We start from the raw sequence: 21,532 nt of genomic DNA, 5'->3' as shown, positions 1-21,532 counted from the left end.
GTTAGTTATTTACCAGGTTCATTTTAAAGATTTAATGAAATCCTTTATATAATAGAGCCCCAACTCACCATCATTCATAGATGTCCATTTGTTGACTGTGTGTAAACAATTCTATGCTGTTTAATTGACAGCTCATCAACTGCCAGTTTTTATCATGTTCAGTTAAGGCATTAGTTGACCGTAATAGACTATTACCTATATAGTGCACTACAGGGCCCATACGCTGCTGGTCAAAAGTAGTGCACTATGTAGGGTGCCATTCAGGATGCCAACAACCTCATATCATACAGCCAGGAAGCATCACATCATACTGGACCAGTCAGAAGGCAGAAACACACACAGCTCTGCTCTCATTGATACCACAGGTGGATAGGTGCAGCCTTATGTCACACAGTACTCATATACACTGAACAGAAATATATATGTGTTGGTCCCATGTTTCATGAGCCGAAATAAAAGATCCAAGAAATGTTCCATACACACACAAATGTTATTTTTCTCATTGTGTACACACTCGCTTACATCCATGTTAGTGAGCATTTCTCCTTTTCCTAGATAATCCATCCACCTGACAGGTGTGTCATATCAATTACACAGGTGCACCTTGTGCTGGGGACAAAATGCCACTCAAATGTGCAGTTTTGCCACAGATACCTCAAGTTTTGAGGGCGTGTGCAATTGGCATGCTGACTACAGGAATGTCCACCAGAGCTGTTGCCAAAGATTTGAATGTTCATTTTTTACCATAAGTTGCCTCCAATGTCATTTTCGAGAATTTGGCAGTACATCCAACCAACCTCACAACCACAGACCTCGTGTAACCAAGCCAGCCCAGGACCTCGAAGTTCAGTCTTCTTCACCTGCGGGATCGTCTGAGACCCTCCACCCAGACAGCAGATAAAACTGAGTATTTCTGTCTGTAATAAAGCCTTTTTGTGGGGAAATGCCCTTTTTGATTGGCTGGACCTGGCTCCCCAGTGGGTAGGCCCATCCATGTGAAATCTATAGATTAGGGCCTAATGAATGTATTTCTGATTTCTTTATAACTGTAACTCATTGAAATTATTGCATTTATATTTTTGTTACCAGTCAAAAGTTGGGAGACTCATTTCAGGATTTTTCTTTAGCTTTTTCTACATTGTAGAATAATAGTGAAGACATCAAAACGATAAAATAACACATATGGAACCATGTAGTAACCAAAAAAAGTGTTCAACAAATCAAAATATATTTGCCAAGAGTGTGCAAAGCTGTCATCAAGGCAAAGGGTGGCTACTTTGAAGAATCTCAAATATAAAATATATTTTGATTTGTTTAACACTTTTTTGGTTACAGCCTGATTCCATGTGTTATTTGATGTCTTCACTATTATTCTACAATGTAGAAAATAGTCCAAAATAAAGAAAAACGCTGTAATGAGTAGGTGTGTCCAAACTTTTGACTGGTACCGTATATACATTAATACACACCACATTCGCAGACAGACAGACAATCCCAAGACCCTGCAAGAGAAAAGGTACACACGCTCATCCAAATCTGTTTTGGCTGCTAGACACACACTCAAGGGTCCGTCCCGACTCAGTCATCGAAGCGCACAGATCGGGTTGTGTTGATGTCAATCGAGAACTTCTTATTGGACGGCGCTGAGAACCCAAGTCCCGCCCCCTTTCCCGTGAAGTCCATGCGGCGCGACTGAGCGCGCTCAAACTCGCCCAGTAGGCCTTGCTGCAAGCTCTGCTGTCCGTCTTTAGTCAGCGCCATGTTGGCCCGCCCTCCCGTCGCACCGCTCGCTGCCATTGGCTGCCCGCCCTTCTTGAAGCCGCCCATCAACCGCAGGAACTTATTGTGTTGGTCGGAACTGTCAAACTGGGCAGTGCCCCACTGGCCCAAACCCTGGAAGGGAAGAACAACAATGTCATATTTATATTCCACATAATGATTTGTAACAGAGAAGAGTTGGTATGTGACCCCAAATTTGGGATACACCTTGGTGTCCTGACATCATAAGAGTACTGACCGATGGTACCGGTTTGAGTTGGACTGGATTAGACTTCTGGTCGATCTCATTCTGCAAGGCCAGGCGTCTCCCCTATGGAATATAATAGGACCATCGTTTTATATAAAGGCCATGTTATATAGTACACAACATATACTCTATAGGCCATGTTATAAAGTACACAACATATACTCTATAGGCCATGTTATAAAGTACACAACATATACTCTATAGGCCATGTTATAAAGTACACAACATATACTCTATAGGCCATGTTATAAAGTACACAACATATACTCTATAGGCCATGTTATAAAGTACACAACATATACTCTATAGGCCATGTTATAAAGTACACAACATATACTCTATAGGCCATGTTATATAGTACACAACATATACTCTATAGGCCATGTTATATAGTACACAACATATACTCTGTTATATACACTGCTCAAAAAAATAAAGGGAACACTTAAACAACACAATGTAACTCCAAGTCAATCACACTTCTGTGAAATCAAACTGTCCACTTAGGAAGCAACACTGATTGACAATAAATGTCACATGCTGTTGTGCAAATGGAATAGACAACAGGTGGAAATTATAGGCAATTAGCAAGACACCCCCAATAAAGGAGTGGTTCTGCAGGTGGTGACCACAGACCACTTCTCAGTTCCTATGCTTCCTGGCTGATGTTTTGGTCACTTTTGAATGCTGGCGGTGCTTTCACTCTAGTGGTAGCATGAGACGGAGTCTACAACCCACACAAGTGGCTCAGGTAGTGCAGCTCATCCAGGATGGCACATCAATGCGAGCTGTGGCAAGAAGGTTTGCTGTGTCTGTCAGCGTAGTGTCCAGAGCATGGAGACGCTACCAGGAGACAGGCCAGTACATCAGGAGACGTGGAGGAGGCCGTAGGAGGGCAACAACCCAGCAGCAGGACCGCAACCTCCGCCTTTGTGCAAGGAGGAGCAGGAGGAGCACTGCCAGAGCCCTGCAAAATGACCTCCAGCAGGCCACAAATGTGCATGTGTCTGCTCAAACGGTCAGAAACAGACTCCATGAGGGTGGTATGAGGGCCCGACGTCCACAGGTGGGGGTTGTGCTTACAGCCCAACACCGTGCAGGACGTCTGGCATTTGCCAGAGAACACCAAGATTGGCAAATTCGCCACTGGCGCCCTGTGCTCTTCACAGATGAAATCAGGTTCACACTGAGCACGTGACAGACGTGACAGAGTCTGGAGACACTGTGGAGAACGTTCTGCTGCCTGCAACATCCTCCAGCATGACCGGTTTGGCGGTGGGTCAGTCATGGTGTGGGGTGGCATTTCTTTGGGGGGGCCGCACAGCCCTCCATGTGCTCGCCAGAGGTAGCCTGACTGCCATTAGGTACCGAGATGAGATCCTCAGACCCCTTGTGAGATCATATGCTGGTGCAGTTGGCCCTGGGTTCCCCCTAATGCAAGACAATGCTAGACCTCATGTGGCTGGAGTGTGTCAGCAGTTCCTGCAAGAGGAAGGCATTGATGCTATGGACTGGCCCGCCCGTTCCCCAGACCTGAATCCAATTGAGCACATCTGGGATATCATGTCTCGCTCCATCCACCAACGCCACGTTGCACCACAGACTGTCCAGGAGTTGGCGGATGCTTTAGTCCAGGTCTGGGAGGAGATCCCTCAGGAGACCATCCGCCACCTCATCAGGAGCATGCCCAGGCGTTGTAGGGAGGTCATACAGGCACGTGGAGGCCACACACACTACTGAGCCTCATTTTTACTTGTTTTAAGGACATTACATCAAAGTTGGATCAGCCTGTAGTGTGGTTTTCCACTTTAATTTGGAGTGTGACTCCAAATCCAGACCTCCATGGGTTGATAAATTGGATTTCCATTGATTATTTTTGTGTGATTTTGTTGTCAGCACATTCAACTATGTAAAGAAAAAAGTATTTAATAAGATTATTTCATTCATTCAGATCTAGGATGTGTTATTTTAGTGTTCCCTTTATTTATTTGAGCAGTGTAGTACACAACATATACTCTATAGGCCATGTTATAAAGTACACAACATATACTCTATAGGCCATGTTATAAAGTACACAACATATACTCTATAGGCCATGTTATAAAGTACACAACATATACTCTATAGGCCATGTTATAAAGTACACAACATATACTCTATAGGCCATGTTATAAAGTACACAATATATACTCTATAGGCCATGTTATATAGTACACAGCATATACTCTATATGCCATGTTATAAAGTACACAACATATACTCTATAGTCCATGTTATAGTCTATAACATGTGGTTGGTGATTCTATTTACTGTACTCCTAGTCTAAAAAGCAAAAATACTCAAATCCACGTGTGCTTCAATGACTGCCCATTTGAACAGTTATTGGCAAAAGATCTGATTATTGGCAAAACAGCAGAATCACTGCAGGCTTTGCAATCACTTGGGAGTATCTCTGACAGACCAGGGTATTACTTAATCAGTATAGAGCATTTATATTGGTTGGTGTGTGTCCAACATGTTTGACTGCAGCATTGTGTTAATCAATGACAACAGCATTCACTAATAAGCATTTGTATAATATAATGCCTTCGTAAATAGTTACAAAAAACTCACTGCCACAGTCATACTCTGGACCTAGTTTTGTCCCGTGGAATAAATGTTGTGGATCTTAATGTTTTTCCTCATAATCCTGGACTATCGGACCACCATTTTATTACGTTTGCAACAAATAATCTGCTCAGACCCCAACCAAGGAGCATCAAAAGTCGTGCTATAAATTCTCAGTCAACCCAAAGATTCCTTGATGCCCTTCCAGACTCCCTCTGCCTACCCAAGGACGTCAGAGGACAAAAATCAGTTAACCACCTAACTGAGGAACTCAATTTAACCTTGCGCAATACCCTAGATGCAGTTGCACCCCTAAAATCTAAAAACATTTGTCATAAGAAACCAGCTCCCTGGTATAAAGAAAATACACAAGCTCTGAAGCAAGCTTCCAGAAAATTGGAATGGAAATGGCGCCACACCAAACTGGAAGTCTTCCGACTAGCTCGGAAAGACAGTACCGTGCAGTATCGAAGAGCCCTCACTGCTGCTCGATCATCCTATTTTTCCAACTTAATTGAGGAAAATAAGAAAAATCCAAATTTATTTTTGATACTGTCGCAAAGCTAACTAAAATGCAGCATTCCCCAAGAGAGGATGGCTCTCACTTCAGCAGTAATAAATTCATGAACTTCTTTGAGGAAAAGATCATGATCATTAGAAATCTGCGTATTCCTCCAAAGCTCCGTAGTCCTGAGTCTGCACAACTCTGCCAGGACCTAGGATCAAGGGAGACACTAAAGTGTTTTAGTACTATATCTCTTGACACAATGATGAAAATAATCATGGCCTCTAAACCTTCAAGCTGCATACTGGACCCTATTCCAACTAAACTACTGAAAGAGCTGCTTCCTGTGCTTGGCCCTCCTATGTTGAACATAATAAACAGCTCTCTATCCACCGGATGTGTACCAAGCTCACTAAAAGTGGCAGTAATAAAGCCTCTCTTGAAAAAGCCAAATCTTGACCCAGAAAATATTAAAAAAACTAAATCGGCCTATATCGAATCTTCCATTCCTCTCAAACCTTTTTGAAAAAGCTGTTGCGCAGCAACTCACTGCCTTCCTAAAGACAAACAATGTATACGAAACGCTTCAGTCTGGTTTTAGACCCCATCATAGCACTGAGACTGCACTTGTGAAGGTGGTAAATGACCTTTTAATGGCATCAGACCGAGGCTCTGCATCTGTCCTCGTGCTCCTAGATCTTAGTGCTGCTTTTGATACCATCGATCACCACATTCTTTTGGAGAGATTGGAAACCCAAATTGGTTTACACGGACAAGTTCTGGCCTGGTTTAGATCTTATCTGTCGAAAAGATATCAGTTTGTCTCTGTGAATGGTTTGTCCTCTGACAAATCAACTGTAAATTTCGGTGTGCCTCAAGGTTCCGTTTTAGGACCACTATTGTTTTCACTATATATTTTACCTCTTGGGGATGTCATTCGAAAACATAATGTTACATTTCACTGCTATGCGGATGACACACAGCTGTACATTTCAATGAAACATGGTGAAGCCCCTTATGTTTCAGACATAAGGAAGTGGATGGCTGCAAACTTACTACTTTTAAACTCGGACAAAACAGAGATGCTTGTTCTAGGTCCCAAGAAACAAAGAGATCTTCTGTTAAATCTGACAATTAATCTTGATGGTTGTACAGTCGTCTCAAATAAAACTGTTAAGGACCTCGGCGTTACTGTGGACCCTGATCTCTCTTTTGAAGAACATATCAAGACTGTTTCAAGGACAGCTTTTTTCCATCTACGTAACATTGCAAAAATCAGAAACTTTCTGTCCAAAAATGATGCAGAAAAATGTATCCATGCTTTTTTTACTTCTAGGTTGGACTACTGCAATGCTCTACTTTGCGGCTACCCGGATAAAGCACTAAATAAACTTCAGTTAGTGCTAAATACGGCTGCTAGAATCCTGACTAGAACCAAAAAATGTGATCATATTACTCCAGTGCTAGCCTCCCTACACTGGCTTCCTGTTAAGACAAGGGCTGATTTCAAGGTTTTACTGCTAACCTACAAAGCATTACATGGGCTTGCTCCTACCTATCTTTCCGATTTGGTCCTGCCGTACATACCTACACGTACGCTACGGTCACAAGACGCAGGCCTCCTAATTGTCCCTAGAATTTCTAAGCAAACGGCTGGAGGTAGGGCTTTCTCCTATAGAGCTCCATTTTTATGGAATGGTCTGCCTACCAATGTGAGAGACGCAGACTCGGTCTCAACCTTTAAGTCTTTACTTAAGACTCATCTCTTCAGTGGGTCCTATGATTGAGTGTAGTCTGGCCCAGGAGTGTGAAGGTGAATGGAAAGTCTCTGGAGCAACGAACCACCCTTGCTGTCTCTGCCTGGCCGGTTCCCCTCTCTCCACTGGGATTCTCTGCCTCTAACCCTATTACAGGGACTGAGTCACTGGCTTACTGGTGTTCTTCCATGCCGTCCCTAGGAGGGGTGCGTCACTTGAGTGGGTTGAGTCACTGACGTGGTCTTCCTGTCTGGGTTGGCGCCCCCCTTGGGTTGTGCCGTGGCGGAGATCTTTGTGGGCTATACTCGGCCTTGTCTCAGGATGGTAAGTTGGTGTTTGAAGATATCCCTCTAGTGGTGTGGGGGCTGTGCTTTGGCAAAGTGGGTGGGGTTATATCCTGCCTGTTTGGCCCTGTCCGGGGGTTTCATCGGATGGGGCCACAGTGTCTCCTGACACCTCCTGTCTCAGCCTCCAGTATTTATGCTGCAGTAGTTTATGTGTCGGGGGGCTAGGGTCAGTCTGTTATATCTGGAGTATTTCCCCTGTCTTATCCGGTGTCCTGTGTGAATTTAAGAATGCTCTCTCTAATTCTCTTTCTCTCTCTCGGAGGACCTGAGCCCTAGGACCATGCCTCAGGACTACCTGGCATGATGACTCCTTGCTGTCCCCAGTCCACCTGGCCGTGCTGCTGCTCCAGTTTCAACTGTTCTTCCTGCGGCTATGGAACCCTGACCTGTTCACCGGACCTGCTGTTTTCAACTCTCTAGAGACAGCAGGAGCAGTAGAGATATTCTCAATGATCGGATATGAAAAGTCAACTGACATTTACTCTTGAGGTGCTGACTTGTTGCACCCTCGACAACTACTGTGATTATTATTATTTGACCATTGCAGGTCATTTATGAACATTTGAACATCTTGGCCATGTTCTGTTATAATCTCCACCCGGCACAGCCAGAAGAGGACTGGCCACCCCTCATAGCCTGGTTCCTCTCTAGGTTTCTTCCTAGGTTTTGGCCTTTCTAGGGAATTTTTCCTAGCCACCGTGCTTCTACACCTGCATTGCTTGCTGTTTGGGGTTTTAGGCTGGGTTTCTGTACAGCACTTTGAGATATCAGCTGATGTAAGAAGGGCTATATAAATACATTTGATTTGAAAATCGATATACAATGTTTAATTCAGACCAGGAAGAAATTATATTTCTCTTTCTCACAGTGACAGAGGGATGGAATGGAGACTTGGATTGGTGGACTGGCAAGTGGGATTCACAGGATCCAAATAGATCTAATTGGTCGTTAGCGATCTACCTGATCAATATTGATCTCGAAGGCGTTTCCCCTGGTCTCTGACAGGAAAACCACGTCCGTCTGGTCCCTCTGGGGGTTGGAGCAAAACAACATATCAGACAACTACAGACCTTCATACTGATACTGTCAGCGTTTTAATACCTTTAAGTAGAAACAATTAAGTAAGAAAGTCAACACTGTTTTACCCATTCAATTGTTGGGAGCATATATTAATTTAACAGTTAACTATTCTGTTAGTCGGCACCTCCAGCATTTTGGGTGTGTGTCAGCGCATGCTTTTTACAATACTTTCAACAAGGACCCCCCTTTCAAATGGCTCTAGAATCAGGGCCACCTTCCATAGGCAAACATTGTGGACCGTTTCAGACAGAAATGTCAGGAATAGAGCCGACATGATTCCTCATTCTACATGTCAGAGAGACATGTTTGTTCTACATCATATATGTCTATCTGAACGTTCCACAATGTTGTACCCTGCTGAAGGAGACCCATGATTTGATAACCTCTTCACCTCTGACCCTTAACCCCTTTAACTCACCTCCTGGTCTTCAGGGGTGCAGCTCTCCACCTTTATCTTCTTTTTCCCCTTCGTCATAATCTTCTTCCCTTTCTTGTGAGGGGTGCTGTCCTCCATTTCTGTCTCTACCTCAGAGGAGCTCTTCTTCACCTTTTTCCTTCCCTTGCTCTCTCCGTCCTCCGCCTGTTCCACTACTCCTTTCGTATCCACCCTTTTCATATGTTTGGGCTTCCGCTTGTCCACCACCATCACATCCTCCTTCTCTGTTAGTGCAGAGGCCTTTCTCTTCTCTTTCTTCATCTTGCCCTCCTTTCCTTCCGTCTCCATGGTGGTGTCTGCAGCGCTGCTGGAGAACTTGGGTTTCTTCTTTTTGGTGTTATTCTGTTCCTCCTCCTGTACTGCTACTGTGGCCTCAGCTCCTTTCTTCTTCTTTACTACCATTTCTTTCTCTGCCTCTCCGCTCTCTCTCGTCTCTCCTTTCTTCTTCTTTACTACCATTTCTTTCTCTGCCTCTCCGCTCTCTCTCGTCTCTCCTTTCTTCTTCTTTACTACCATTTCTTTCTCTGCCTCTCCGCTCTCTCTCGTCTCTCCTTTCTTCTTCTTTACTACCATTTCTTTCTCTGCCTCTCCGCTCTCTCTCGTCTCTCCTTTCTTCTTCTTTACTACCATTTCTTTCTCTGCCTCTCCGCTCTCTCTCGTCTCTCCTTTCTTCTTCTTTACTACCATTTCTTTCTCTGCCTCTCCGCTCTCTCTCGTCTCTCCTTTCTTCTTCTTTACTACCATTTCTTTCTCTGCCTCTCCGCTCTCTCTCGTCTCTCCTTTCTTCTTCTTTACTACCATTTCTTTCTCTGCCTCTCCGCTCTCTCTCGTCTCTCCTTTCTTCTTCTTTACTACCATTTCTTTCTCTGCCTCTCCGCTCTCTCTCGTCTCTCCTTTCTTCTTCTTTACTACCATTTCTTTCTCTGCCTCTCCGCTCTCTCTCGTCTCTCCTTTCTTCTTCTTTACTACCATTTCTTTCTCTGCCTCTCCGCTCTCTCTCGTCTCTCCTTTCTTCTTCTTTACTACCATTTCTTTCTCTGCCTCTCCGCTCTCTCTCGTCTCTCCTTTCTTCTTCTTTACTACCATTTCTTTCTCTGCCTCTCCGCTCTCTCTCGTCTCTCCTTTCTTCTTCTTTACTACCATTTCTTTCTCTGCCTCTCCGCTCTCTCTCGTCTCTCCTTTCTTCTTCTTTACTACCATTTCTTTCTCTGCCTCTCCTTTCTCAGAGACTGCTCTCTTCTTACCCTTCTTCTTCGTCTCCCCCTCCTGACTCTCCTCAGTTGGTTCAGCAGCTTTAGGGATCTTTTTCACTTTCTTTTCTTCCTCTGTTTTTCCCTTCTTTTTCTTGCCTTTCTTTATTTCTATCATCTCTCCTTCCTCTACCTTGACCACGCTGATCTCTGTCTCTTCTGCCTGAGAGAGCTTCTTTTTTTTCTGCTTCGGCCCATTTTCCACTACTCCTTTCTCGTCCTTTAATTCACTCTGTTCTGTCTCTACCTCCGTTTTGACAGTGTTAACACCTTTCTGCTTTTTCTTCTTCTGGCCGCACCCTCCGTCATTTCCATTAGTCATGGCTTCCTCAGCGTTGGTCCCAGACGACAACTTCTTCTTCTTCCCTTTCTGTTTCTCCTGCTCTCCTTCCGTATTCCCCCCTTCCCCATTGGATGACACCTGCTCTTCTTCTACCAGAGTCTCTCCTTTCGTCTTCTTTTTCTTCTTCACTCCTTCGTTATTCCCCTGGTTTATGGAAGTGTTTTCTGAGATCTCTTCCTCAGCGTGGGTGTCCTTCCCACTCTTCTTGTTCGTCTTCTTCATGGTAACCATCCTGTTGCCTGTGTCGGCTTGGACCATCTGAGAAAAATAAACATCCCACAATATGTATCTGTTTGAAAGAAGCAGACACTTCAAAGGACATAGTAGAGAATGATTTTAGGTTTAAAATGGACACAATATTGATTTTGACAGTGTGTGTCCTAAATGGAACCCTATTTTCTATATAGTGCACCCAATGTGTCCTGGTTCAAAGGTGGTGCACTAAATAGGGGATATGGTGGCATTTGGGATGCAATAAGTGTCATTTTGGAGAGCAACACAGAACCAGATACAAACCAGCGATCTGACCGAAACCGTGGACTGGGACTCCTTGTCTATCTCCCTCTGTAGGGCCAGACGTTGAGCCTACGGGGATAACGCCTGGATTAAAAACTAACAGTACACTTTTACAGTAGATGTTGGCTAAAGTACTATGTTTCATAGGTTGTCTATCCAAATTGGCAGCCAATCCCAGCACATGTGGAGGAAGGTGTTTTATTATCAGTGATTCACATACACTGACTGGTGATCAATTGATGATTGTTGATGTGATTTGATCAATTGATAATGTGATTTATTTTATGGTGATCTCATCTAACGTTAGCTACCTGATCAATAAAGACCTTTGCCACGGTGTTGCATCTTCCTGTCTTCTCGGACACGAAAACCACTTCGTCATGAAAAGCCGTCTGCAGATTCAAACACAGCCAGTTCAGTTAACGCAGGTAAGTTATACAAAACAAGAACATTTACCAGTCTATTTGCCTAGGTTATAATGTACTTTACAAAACAGCTTGATCAGTGTAAGTCAAGTTATGCTAGCAAGCAGCATCGCTTGAATGTGTGCATGGGGTGTTAGGGTTAGCTAGCTTGCCATGTTAGCTGGCCAAATAACCCGTCACCGGTGATAAAACACGTTGCAACGGGCGAACACAGCAATCCGCTACTTGGAAGACTACTTGAACGTTTCATCATTCAATATTTAGAAATAACGGCATTAAAGTTGACTTACTTTGAAGACTCACGAAGAAACGTGTGTACACCAGTGCTGTACTGCTCCTTGACCCGGAAATACTGTCAGATTCTCTTCTAGTAATCGTCCTCGTGTGTCTATAGCAACAAAGCTCAACGGCACGCTCCTTCTGTCGCTCTGTCCTATCTCCTGATTCTCTCCCTTCTTTACACCTCGTATTTTTCTTTATCTTTCTCTCTCTCATATGCTGTGTGTGTGTGTGTGTGTGTGTGTGTGTGTGTGTGTGGAGAGAGAGAGAGTCAAATGGTTCTCTCTCTCAAAAACGTGCAGAATAACAAAACATCTCCAATCAAGTTGCAGAGCTCTGGAAAGCCCATGTGCTTATTGCTCCACTACTTTTGACCCATTTGGGATGCAACCATGCAGCGTGGGCAAACACTCACTCCATAATTTGCTCACACACACATACATTTATACTGACTATACACACTGCTGCTGTTCTGCTGTTCTGTTTATCATATATCCTGATGCCTAGTCACATTACCCCAATACATATCTACCTCTATAGATCCAGTATCCCTGTACATTATAATATGGTACTGACCCTGTATATAGTATGTTTACTCCTATACATATCTACCTCTATAGATCCAGTATCCCTGTACATTATAATATGGTACTGACCCTGTATATAGTATGTTTACCCCAATACATATCTACATCTATAGATCCAGTATCCCTGTACATTATAATATGGTACTGACCCTGTATATAGTATGTTTACCCCTATACATATCTACCTCTATAGATCCAGTATCCCTGTACATTATAATATGGTACTGGAACTGACCCTGTATATAGTATGCTTACTTACTTCATCATGTTCTTCTTATTTCTTATTTTTTATTTACTGTGTGTTTTTGTTCTACCATGTTTTTCTCAGTATTACATTGTTATTGATTACTGCATTGATGGGCTATGAGCTGGGCAATAAATGTATTTTACTGTCCTTGTGCACGTGACATTAAAAACCTCTAGCTTTATGGAACCCAAAGAGACTCTGTTACCAACAGCAGAGGGCGTTAGGCTGCTGTAGCCTAGCTGTTACATGTGTGTCCAGTATGGCATCATATTCCCTATATAGTGGACTACTTTTGACCAGGATGCCATTCAGGATGCCCCCTAGCAAAGCCTGTAGCTTATTAGAACGGTCAGCTCATGACAGTCACTTACCATGCCAGTGGCTTTTACCAGAGATAGATATAAGCCCTAAGGCTACAAGGTTTGGAACCTTTTCTGTTTTAAGCTTTCCATGCTACATACTATTATTACCAAGACAGCACGGCTGCTGCAAGGTATATCATGTTAAAACGCAAACAATCTGTCATTTTAGATAGAAGCAAAATAAACCTTCCAAACAGTTTAATATAGAAATGTTTCTGCCTTCAAATTTGCATGCTACAAAGCCTTCTACAGACACCTCAATAATGTGTCGATCCAAACAGTTTCATCTATATTTTATTTAATTGAGTTTGTGTGAGAATTGTGTTTAAGAGACATGCAACCAAGCCCTCCTCTGTATCAGGACATAGGATGATAATATAATAGCCTTATACAGGAGTACACGACTGGTCAGAGTAAAGCCACTAATACCAATCCCCCCTATCAGTTTCCCTAAATGGGTTATTCCAAGGTTAGAGCACCATAGGGATTAAGAGGCAGCAGATTAGTCCAATCAAGGACAAGGGGGTGCATCACTGTGCTGGTGATGGGCGATAAAACAAGCAAAGAGCAAAGAAGAAGTCTCTGAAATATATAACGTTAGTATGAGGTGCAGATCCTACCATTAATTCATATACTGTATATTCTGCCATATAATCATACTGATATTGCACTCCCTGTTAAAAACTCTCAAAATGTGTTACAACAACCCCATAACAAAACTACTGATTACATAGAACCACACCAAAAAAATACAGTACTCATTTGTGACACCAATAATAAATTCAATTTCACCATCATAACATTCACCATAGAAATATGTCACACGAACGTTATATCCCAAATAGTGACAGCAGAGATTAACTTAATAAAGTGCTTCATCACAACAACTCCGGTGGACCAAACACAAAGCTGAGAGTCTTAGAAAAAAAATGTGTTTACGTGTCCCAACACATCTAATAGAGTCATAATCATCATCAATAGGAGCAACTCTCGTGTTCCGTATCCCAAATGGCACCCCATTCTCTACATAGTGCACTACTTTAGAACCCTTTGGATCCTGGTCAAAGTTAGTGCACTAAATAGGAAATAGAATGCCATTTGAGATGCGTCACACAGAGTCTGTAGAGAACATGAGTGGGCAGTGAGCACGGTGGATGGATGGAATTGACATAAATACTGAATGCCTCCAGAATGGAACCCTATTCCTTATAATGCAGTGGTTCAACCAGAACCAGAACCATACGGCTCTGGCCAACAGTAGTGCACTTTATAGGCAATAGAGTTCTATTTGGGACTGACCGCTGTTCTGCTGTACCTGGTGTGTCATATAGGCTTTTTTCCCCCTTTTTAAAACAACAAAACAGAAAAGCTAAAAATATAATTAAAAAAAAAACAGAAGTCTGTATCACTGTATCCCAAATGGAACTCTATTCCTATGTAGTGCACTACTTTTGACCCGAGCCGGTGCCATTTGGGACGCAGCCGATAACTGTTCACTGAGCGAGCTTGACGTTCATCATCATCATTGGGGATATATTCCAGTCTGCATGGGTTAAGAAGGGGCAGGCAATGTCTTTGTTACCCATCTCTGAATCTCGTGCAGTCAATCCTGGAATGACATTTCTTGTGAGCACTGATCTCAAATCAGTTTTTCCCTTTTCCTCTCAATGACCAAAGTGTATAAAAAGTTAGTGTGAGCTGATGCTAGATCTGTGGCTAGGGGTAAATTCCTTGTTGCAGTGCTTTGTACAGTCAGTGGTGAGGTGAGGTAGAGGCATTGATGGGGTTATGAATGACATTGGAAACATTCCGGAGCATTCCGGCACCATAATATGCCGTGTTGCCATGGAGACCGGTTTCAAGGTTCCCCTCTCACCACAGCTGTCTCCCTGTGTAGTTCACCGGAGCGGTAGGCATCTGTTACAGACAGACAAGTGGTTAGGGTGTGTGTGTGTGTGTGTGTGTGCGTGTGGGGCGTGTGGGGGGGGGGGGCGTGTATGTGTTAAATCAAATCAAATGTTATTTGTCACATGCGCCGAATACAACAAGTGTAGACTTTACCATGAAATGTTTACTTATGAACCCTTTCCCAACAATGCAGTTAAAAAGTAAGAACATTTGCAAATAGATAAAAATTAAATATTAAGACAATAAAATAACAGTAACGATGTTATATACAGGCTATATAGAATGAGTACCGAGTCAGTGTACTGGGGTAAGAGGTAGTTGATTTAATATGTAATAATATAATATTATATTATAAACTGGGTGGTTTGAGCCCTGAATGCTGATTGGCTGACAGCCAGGGTATATTAGACCGTATACCACGGGTATGACAAAACATGTATTTTCACTGATCTAATTACGTTGGTAACCAGTTTATAATAGCAATAAGGCACCTTGGGGGTTTGTGGTATATGGCCAATATTCCACGGCTAAGGTCTGTATCCAGGCACTCCGCGTTGCGCCGTTCCTAAGAACAGCCCTTAGCTGTGGTATATTGGCCATATACCACACCCCCTCGGGTCTTATTGCTTAAATATAATATGAACATGGGTGTTGTGCGTTTGTGTGTGTGAGATAAGGCACACTAACCGTTCCTCCGTTCATCACCAGGGCCATCTCAGTGGGCTGGTACATGTGGCCTCTGAAGGGGATCCCAGGACGCATCCCCCCATGTCCGTTATGGTACGACCCACCTCTCAGTGCTGAGACTCGACCCAGGGAGAGAGCAAACACAAATCAAGTGGATGCTACTAATTAATCGTTAGTTCGTTTTTTTCTGTAGACAATCCTTCTATTTAGACTTAAATCTTTTGCATATTCACAAACATTTGCATAAACCCACACATAGCCTTTCACACAACCAACACACACACACACACACACACACCACACACACACACACACACACACACACACACACACACACACACACACACACACACACACACACAGTGTACCTGCGCTGTGTTCCTCGATAGAGTAGGTCTGGTTATCTGCGTAGGGCCTGTGTGTGAGGGTGTGTGTAGGTAATGGCACCTCCTGTTGGAAGCAGGGCTGCAGGGGCTGGCTGGTGTCAAAGTAGTCCTGCTGGCTGGGGACCGGCGGGTCCCTCAGACACAGGTGGGCTTCTGGGATAGCGTGAAATAACAGGATGATCCAACCTTGCGCCACCAAGGCAACTGCCAACGCCGGCTCATCCCAGTCCGGTCGCCGCCCTTCTCCACCACCCGACCACGCCCCCCTCAACGCCGCGTCGCCATAGAGATAGAGCACAAGCCAGGAGACCCATAGCAACAGGGACGCCAGGCAGGACAGGAAGAGCCATACGGCGTTGCACTTCCAACGCCGCTCGCACCCTCCGTCACTCCCCTCCTCTGCCTCGTCCTCTCCCCCTTCCCCTCCACACAGCACCACAGCCAGGGAGAGGCCAAGCGCCATCAGGAGCAGCCCCAGGGCGTAGCTGCAAACCAGGGCAAAGTCTAACGGTGGGTAGTCGCAGGCCCCGTGGCCCTCCCTCACCACTGTCAGCAGCAGCCACTCTCCAGAGATAATCCCCTGGACCAGGGCCAGGGCCATGCCAAGCCCAGCCAGGGAGCTCCCTTTGGGGCTAGACTTTCCAGACACCAGCCTCTTCAACCGCACCGCCTGGGCCAGGAGGCAGGAGAAGCACAGGGCAAACAGGGGGCCCCAGAGGACCCGGCGGACCACACACAGGGCCTCGTTACGCCCCACCAGGAAGACCAGGGACAGGGAGAAGAGAACCAAGAGGGAGGCCAGCAGGAGGAGAAGAGGACCCAGGCCGGAGCGCCGATCTGGGTCAAGGATGGAGTGGCGCTTGGCTAGGAGAACCACGGAGAGAACCAGGGAGGTGATGGCTCCACCACAGGCCACGGCCTCCAACACCACCCCCCACACAGACTCCAGGTCACACAACGTCCGGTAGAGGGGGTCCACGTTTACACCGCAACCCAGAGGAGGGGGAGGGGCCCGGCCGGGGTCGATGATGTCATCCTGGGAGTGGCCGCAGCCAATCAGAGAGAGGAGAAAGAGAAGGACGGGACTGAGGGCCATCTGAGATGGAGAGAGAGAAATGAAGAAGAAGAAGAGGGAGGGAGAGAGAAGCAAAACGTTGTTACTGAATCATGTCAACAACACAGCACCAAAATGGCCTGTCTCTTGCTATCACTTGTTCATTCAGTGCTGGACCACAAGAGACTGTGGAATGAGTTTCTGCTAGAGGGAACTAACTGTTCCTGGTACATCTTTCATTTCACAAATATATCATTATTATGTAATGTCCTTTCTCTATCTCTAACTGCTTGGAAGCTCTCACACACACACACACACACACACACACACACACACACACACACACACTGACATGCACATGCACACACACACACACACACACACACACACACACACACACACACACACACACACACACACACACACACACACACACACACACACACACACACACACACACACACACACACACACACACACAGCATGGCCCTCAGCAGCCCACTCAGCCTGTGCCAGCCAGGGCCACGGTTCCCATAGTAACGAGCAGCCAAGTGGGTTGGCCTACATAGCGCTGGGTTTTCACAACACAGGCTGAGTGACAAGTACACGCACACACACAAACACACAGACACACACAGTTCAACATTGTAAGAAAACACTTTTTTTTAAAGTGTCATGGCCCGGGGCGGGGCTACGATAGGGACCATCAAAAAGTTGTAATTAAGCAATCAGTCTTTACATCTGACACCAAAAACAACAATAATCCATAAACGTATTCTGCATAGTAATCCTTGAAATATTAATTTGTTCAATTATTGTGAACTGAACTCACCTTGAGAGATTAGTTGAATGTTCCGTTAGGTTACTTAATAACTTTCATGACTTGGTAAAAATAAAGAGGTCACATCTCTAGTCCCACATAGTCGATATCCAAAACTTATAATTCATCTTGTTAGTTCAACGACGTTTGTTCAGCAGACTCATTTAAGATCTTCTTCATTTACAGGCGACTACAAGGTGACCGTTATCTGACGTGTTGGCGAGCTGTGCGCACAGCAGATCGCACGCTCACCATAAATAACGGACTGTATAAAAGGTGAGTCACTCGTTGACTATTCCGTTTGTATTCCATCCGGTCCCAGGTGGCGCGAGCTGTGACGGTTATTATGTCCGTTAAATTCACTCCTGTCTGTAGCATCTCTCTGGAGCGTTTCCATTATTTTCCCATGGTATCACGTTATATCACATCATTGTTTTGGCAATGATACAGCGCGCTATGAGCACTCCAAAAAAGTGTCAGGGGCACGCTTGACTTCACTCCCCCACATAGCCAAATATAACAAACCTGACTAAAAGTTCTCTCTCTCTCTCTCTCTCTCTCTCTCTCTCTCTCTCTCTCTCTCTCTCTCTCTCTCTCTCTCTCTCTCTCTCTCTCTCTCTCTCTCTCTCTCTCTCTCTCTCTCTCTCTCTCTCTCTCTCTCTCTCTCTCTAAATCTGCGGGGGATGTAAACAGCAACTTGGTTGCAGCTGTCGACTTGAGGCTCACAGGGATGCTGCAATGCTACTTCCAAGCACTGCTCTCCTCTGCTCACCCACTGTCAGAAGTGCATTTACACTGGTCTTCCTCCATGCAGAGGTCAACAGTTCAGTATCCAGAGATTCCTCAACTTCTCTATCACTTTCACAATGCAATAATAAAGTATATAATCAGACCGGCCTTTAATGTTGGTTCCTTACAAATGTAGCAGCTTTCAACTTTAAATGGTTTACATTTGACATGTTAGTCATTTAGCAGATGCTCTTATCCAGAGCGACATACAGGAGCAATTAGGGTTAAGTGACTTGCTCAAGGGCACATTGGCAGATTTGTCACCTAGTCATCTCAGGGATTCTAACTAACAACCTTTTGGTTACTGGTCCAATGCTCTTAACCGCTAGGCCACCTGCCACCCCCAAATACATTCATTCAATCAATCAACCGTTACAATCCCATATTAATAGTGGAATAATCCGTCCCCACTTTCTTGTCCTCTTCCCTCCCGACTGTCTCCTCCTGGCGGAAGGTTTCAAGGACAGCAAAAGTAGTGCGCTATATAGGGTGCACGGTAAAGCCTCTTAGCAGAAACCTATAACAGAGACCTATATTCAATACAAGGTGAAACATCTTCAGAAGAATCAAATCAAAGGGGGAAACCAGAAGGCAGCTAGAGCAGGTATGCTGAGAGGAGAGGAGGAGGAGAAGAGGAGAAGAGGAAGAGAGGAGGAGAGAAGGAGAAGAGTCCTGAGTGTCAGGTCCACGTAACCGCTGTCTCCTTAGTTTAGTGAGTGTCTTGGTCCAAAATGTCACCCTATTCCCTGTGTAGTGCACTACTTTAAACCAGAGTCCTATGGGCCCTAGTGCACTACATAGGGAATAGGGTGCCATTTGGGGACTGAGACAGGATGTCACGTAACAGAGAAAATCCATGACTCAGCCGCATGCTGCTTTCTCCTTATACTGACATGGGGGTAATCCCCACTCTGTGTGTGTGTGTGTGTGTGTGTGTGGGTGCGTGCGTGTGTGTGCGTGAATAAGATTACATGGACATGGGGGACCTGATCCTAGATCAGGACTCCTACCCTGAGACTCTTTATTAGTACAGACCATGTACTGTACTGTACTGAGAGAGTATTTACCTGATTCTAGATCAGGACTCCTACCCTTAGACTCTTTATTAGTACAGACACTGTACTGTACTGAGAGAGTCGTTACCTGATTCTAGATCAGGACTCACCCTGAGACTCTTTATTTATTTATCGGCTTCCTATTTCGCAACAAAGCCTCCTTCACTTATGCTGCCAAACTTACCCTAGTAAAACTGACTATCCTACCGATCCTCTACTTCGGCGATGTCATTTACAAAATAGCCTCCAACACTCTACTCAGCAAATTGGATGCAGTCTATCACAGTGCCATCCGTCACCAAAGCCCCATATACTACCCACCACTGCGGCCTGTATGCTCTTGTTGGCTGGCCCTCGCTTCATATTCGTCGCCAAACCCACTGGCTCCAGGTCATCTATAAGTCTTTGCTAGGTAAAGCCCTGCCTTATCTCAGCTCGCTGGTCACCATAGCACGCACTCAAGCAGGTATATCTCACTGGTCATCCCCAAAGCCAACTGCTGCTTTGGCCGCCTTTCTTTCCAGTTCTCTGCTGCCAGTGACTAGAACAAATTGCAAAAATCACTGAAGCTGGAGACTTATATCTCCCTCACTAACTATAAGCATCAGCTGTCAGAGCAGCTTACTGGTCATTGCACCTGTACATAGCCCATCTGTAAATAGCCCACCCAACTACCTCATCCCCATATTATATATTTTTCTTCTCCTTTGCACCCCAGTATCTCTACTTGCACATCATCTTCTGCACATCTATCACTCCAGTGTTAATGCTAAATTGTAATTATTTCGCCACTATGGCCTATTTATTGCCTTACCTCCCCAATCTTACTACATTTGCACACACTGTATATAGATTTTTCTATTGTGTTATTGACTGTATGTTTGTTTATCCCATGTGTAACTCTGTGTTGTTTGTGTCGCACTGCCTTGCTTTATCTTGGCCAGGTCGCAGTTGTAAATGGCCTACCTGGTTAAATAAATGTGAAATAAATAAAAATTAGTGCAGACCCTGTACTGTACTGAGAGAGTCGTTACCTGGTCCTAGATCAGCCCTCCTACCCTGAGACTGTTTATTAGTACAGACCCTGTACTGTACTGAGAGAGTCGTTAACTGGTCCAAGATCAGCACTCCTACCCTGAGACTGTTTATTAGTACAGACCCTGTACTGTACTGAGAGAGTCGTTAACTGGTCCAAGATCAGCACTCCTACCCTGAGACTGTTTATTAGTACAGACACTGTACTGTACTGAGAGAGTCGTTACCTGGTCCTAGATCAGCACTCCTACCCTGAGACTGTTTATTAATACAGCCCATGTACTGTACTGAGAGAGTAGTTAGGAGCAGTGATCTTAATGAATAGACAATAGAGTTCTTAATAGATGCCAGTAATAGAGGCTAAACATAGAAGGTTCCTGTCATCATCTCCAGTAGCTCACACACACACACACACACACACACACACACACACACACACACACACACACACACACACACGTCAGTAGTGCAGATTAGTGTGTCTAATAATGTCTCAACTAGCCTAGTAACAACATGATGACCTGAATGAATGGGGCCAGTGACGGACCACAAATTGTCCCAGGTATTTCGGCCCATTTTGTTCCTCTGGGCCCCCACACTGGCCCATTTTGTTCCTCTGGGCCCCCGAGACCGGGCCTTTTTTTCCCTTGAAGCCCCCATTATAAGCCAAATAATGGTCATTCTGCAGAAGAAGAAAAAACTATCCAGACCGGCCCACTAGGCTACAGATGGACCTGCCCATCTGGCATTTGCCAGAATTGCCATGTGGCCAATCCGTCCCTGAGTAGGTCTGAGCAGGAGAGCTCTGGGTGAATGGACTGATATGGCTTTATACAGTGTTGGGTCTTTCTCAAACTCAAAGCACTTTGCGTTTGTGTAACTCAACTCCAATGTGTAGCGATGTGTAAAGGTGTAGTGAGCCAAAAATCAATCAGTCAATTTCAATGACTATGTGTGTCAGTTAACAACACTTAAACAGTTCAACAAATTGCAAATCGGGATATAAGCACCATGCAACAGGTGTGAACGAT

At 44.7% G+C, this 21,532-nt stretch overlaps 2 protein-coding genes across 5 annotated transcripts; both read right to left on the bottom strand.

Moving 5' to 3' along the window:
• Window positions 1–17: 17 nt before the first annotated feature.
• LOC106564309 (uncharacterized) lies at window positions 18–11,790 on the bottom strand. 4 transcript variants are annotated; one of them, XM_082958638.1, is made up of 7 exons: window positions 11,583–11,790; window positions 11,179–11,259; window positions 10,868–10,936; window positions 8,741–10,609; window positions 8,203–8,271; window positions 2,018–2,089; window positions 18–1,893 (listed from the first exon to the last, which is right to left on the bottom strand). In XM_082958638.1, the coding sequence occupies exons 4-7, from the start codon at window positions 10,607–10,609 to the stop codon at window positions 1,579–1,581; spliced, it is 2,325 nt and encodes a 774-aa protein (XP_082814764.1). In that variant the 5' UTR covers window positions 10,868–10,936; window positions 11,179–11,259; window positions 11,583–11,790; the 3' UTR covers window positions 18–1,578. The 4 variants fall into 4 exon arrangements, with proteins under 4 accessions (XP_082814764.1, XP_082814767.1, XP_082814765.1 ...); XM_082958641.1 differs by having other exon boundaries at window positions 2,027–2,089; XM_082958639.1 differs by having other exon boundaries at window positions 11,194–11,259; window positions 11,583–11,635.
• Window positions 11,791–12,915: 1,125 nt separating this feature from the next.
• On the bottom strand, window positions 12,916–18,193 carry LOC106564306 (G-protein coupled receptor family C group 5 member B). Its single transcript, XM_014130343.3, has 4 exons — window positions 17,635–18,193; window positions 15,731–16,844; window positions 15,363–15,475; window positions 12,916–14,684 (listed from the first exon to the last, which is right to left on the bottom strand). The coding sequence occupies exons 2-4, from the start codon at window positions 16,842–16,844 to the stop codon at window positions 14,640–14,642; spliced, it is 1,272 nt and encodes a 423-aa protein (XP_013985818.1). The 5' UTR covers window positions 17,635–18,193; the 3' UTR covers window positions 12,916–14,639.
• Window positions 18,194–21,532: the final 3,339 nt, after the last annotated feature.

Source organism: Salmo salar, chromosome 12, assembly GCF_965601325.2.
Source record: "Salmo salar chromosome 12, fSalSal1, whole genome shotgun sequence".
In the NCBI taxonomy this organism is placed as follows: domain Eukaryota; kingdom Metazoa; phylum Chordata; class Actinopteri; order Salmoniformes; family Salmonidae; genus Salmo; species Salmo salar.
This window is presented reverse-complemented; position numbering and strand designations above follow the sequence as displayed.

Bases quoted from the DNA above. Each gene is read 5' to 3' on its own strand.
- LOC106564309 (XM_082958638.1), bottom strand. From the start codon at position 10,609: ATGGTCCAAGCCGACACAGGCAACAGGATGGTTACCATGAAGAAGACG. The intron at 2,090-8,202 runs GTAGATCGCTAA...TATATTCCATAG, and splicing joins TCGAGATCAATATTGATCAG to GGGAGACGCCTGGCCTTGCA. The intron at 1,894-2,017 runs GTCAGTACTCTT...CTTCCCTTCCAG, and splicing joins AACTCAAACCGGTACCATCG to GGTTTGGGCCAGTGGGGCAC.
- LOC106564306 (XM_014130343.3), bottom strand. From the start codon at position 16,844: ATGGCCCTCAGTCCCGTCCTTCTCTTTCTCCTCTCTCTGATTGGCTGC. The intron at 15,476-15,730 runs GTACACTGTGTG...GTCGAGTCTCAG, and splicing joins TATCGAGGAACACAGCGCAG to CACTGAGAGGTGGGTCGTAC. The intron at 14,685-15,362 runs GTTAGTGTGCCT...TGTCTGTAACAG, and splicing joins TGGTGATGAACGGAGGAACG to ATGCCTACCGCTCCGGTGAA.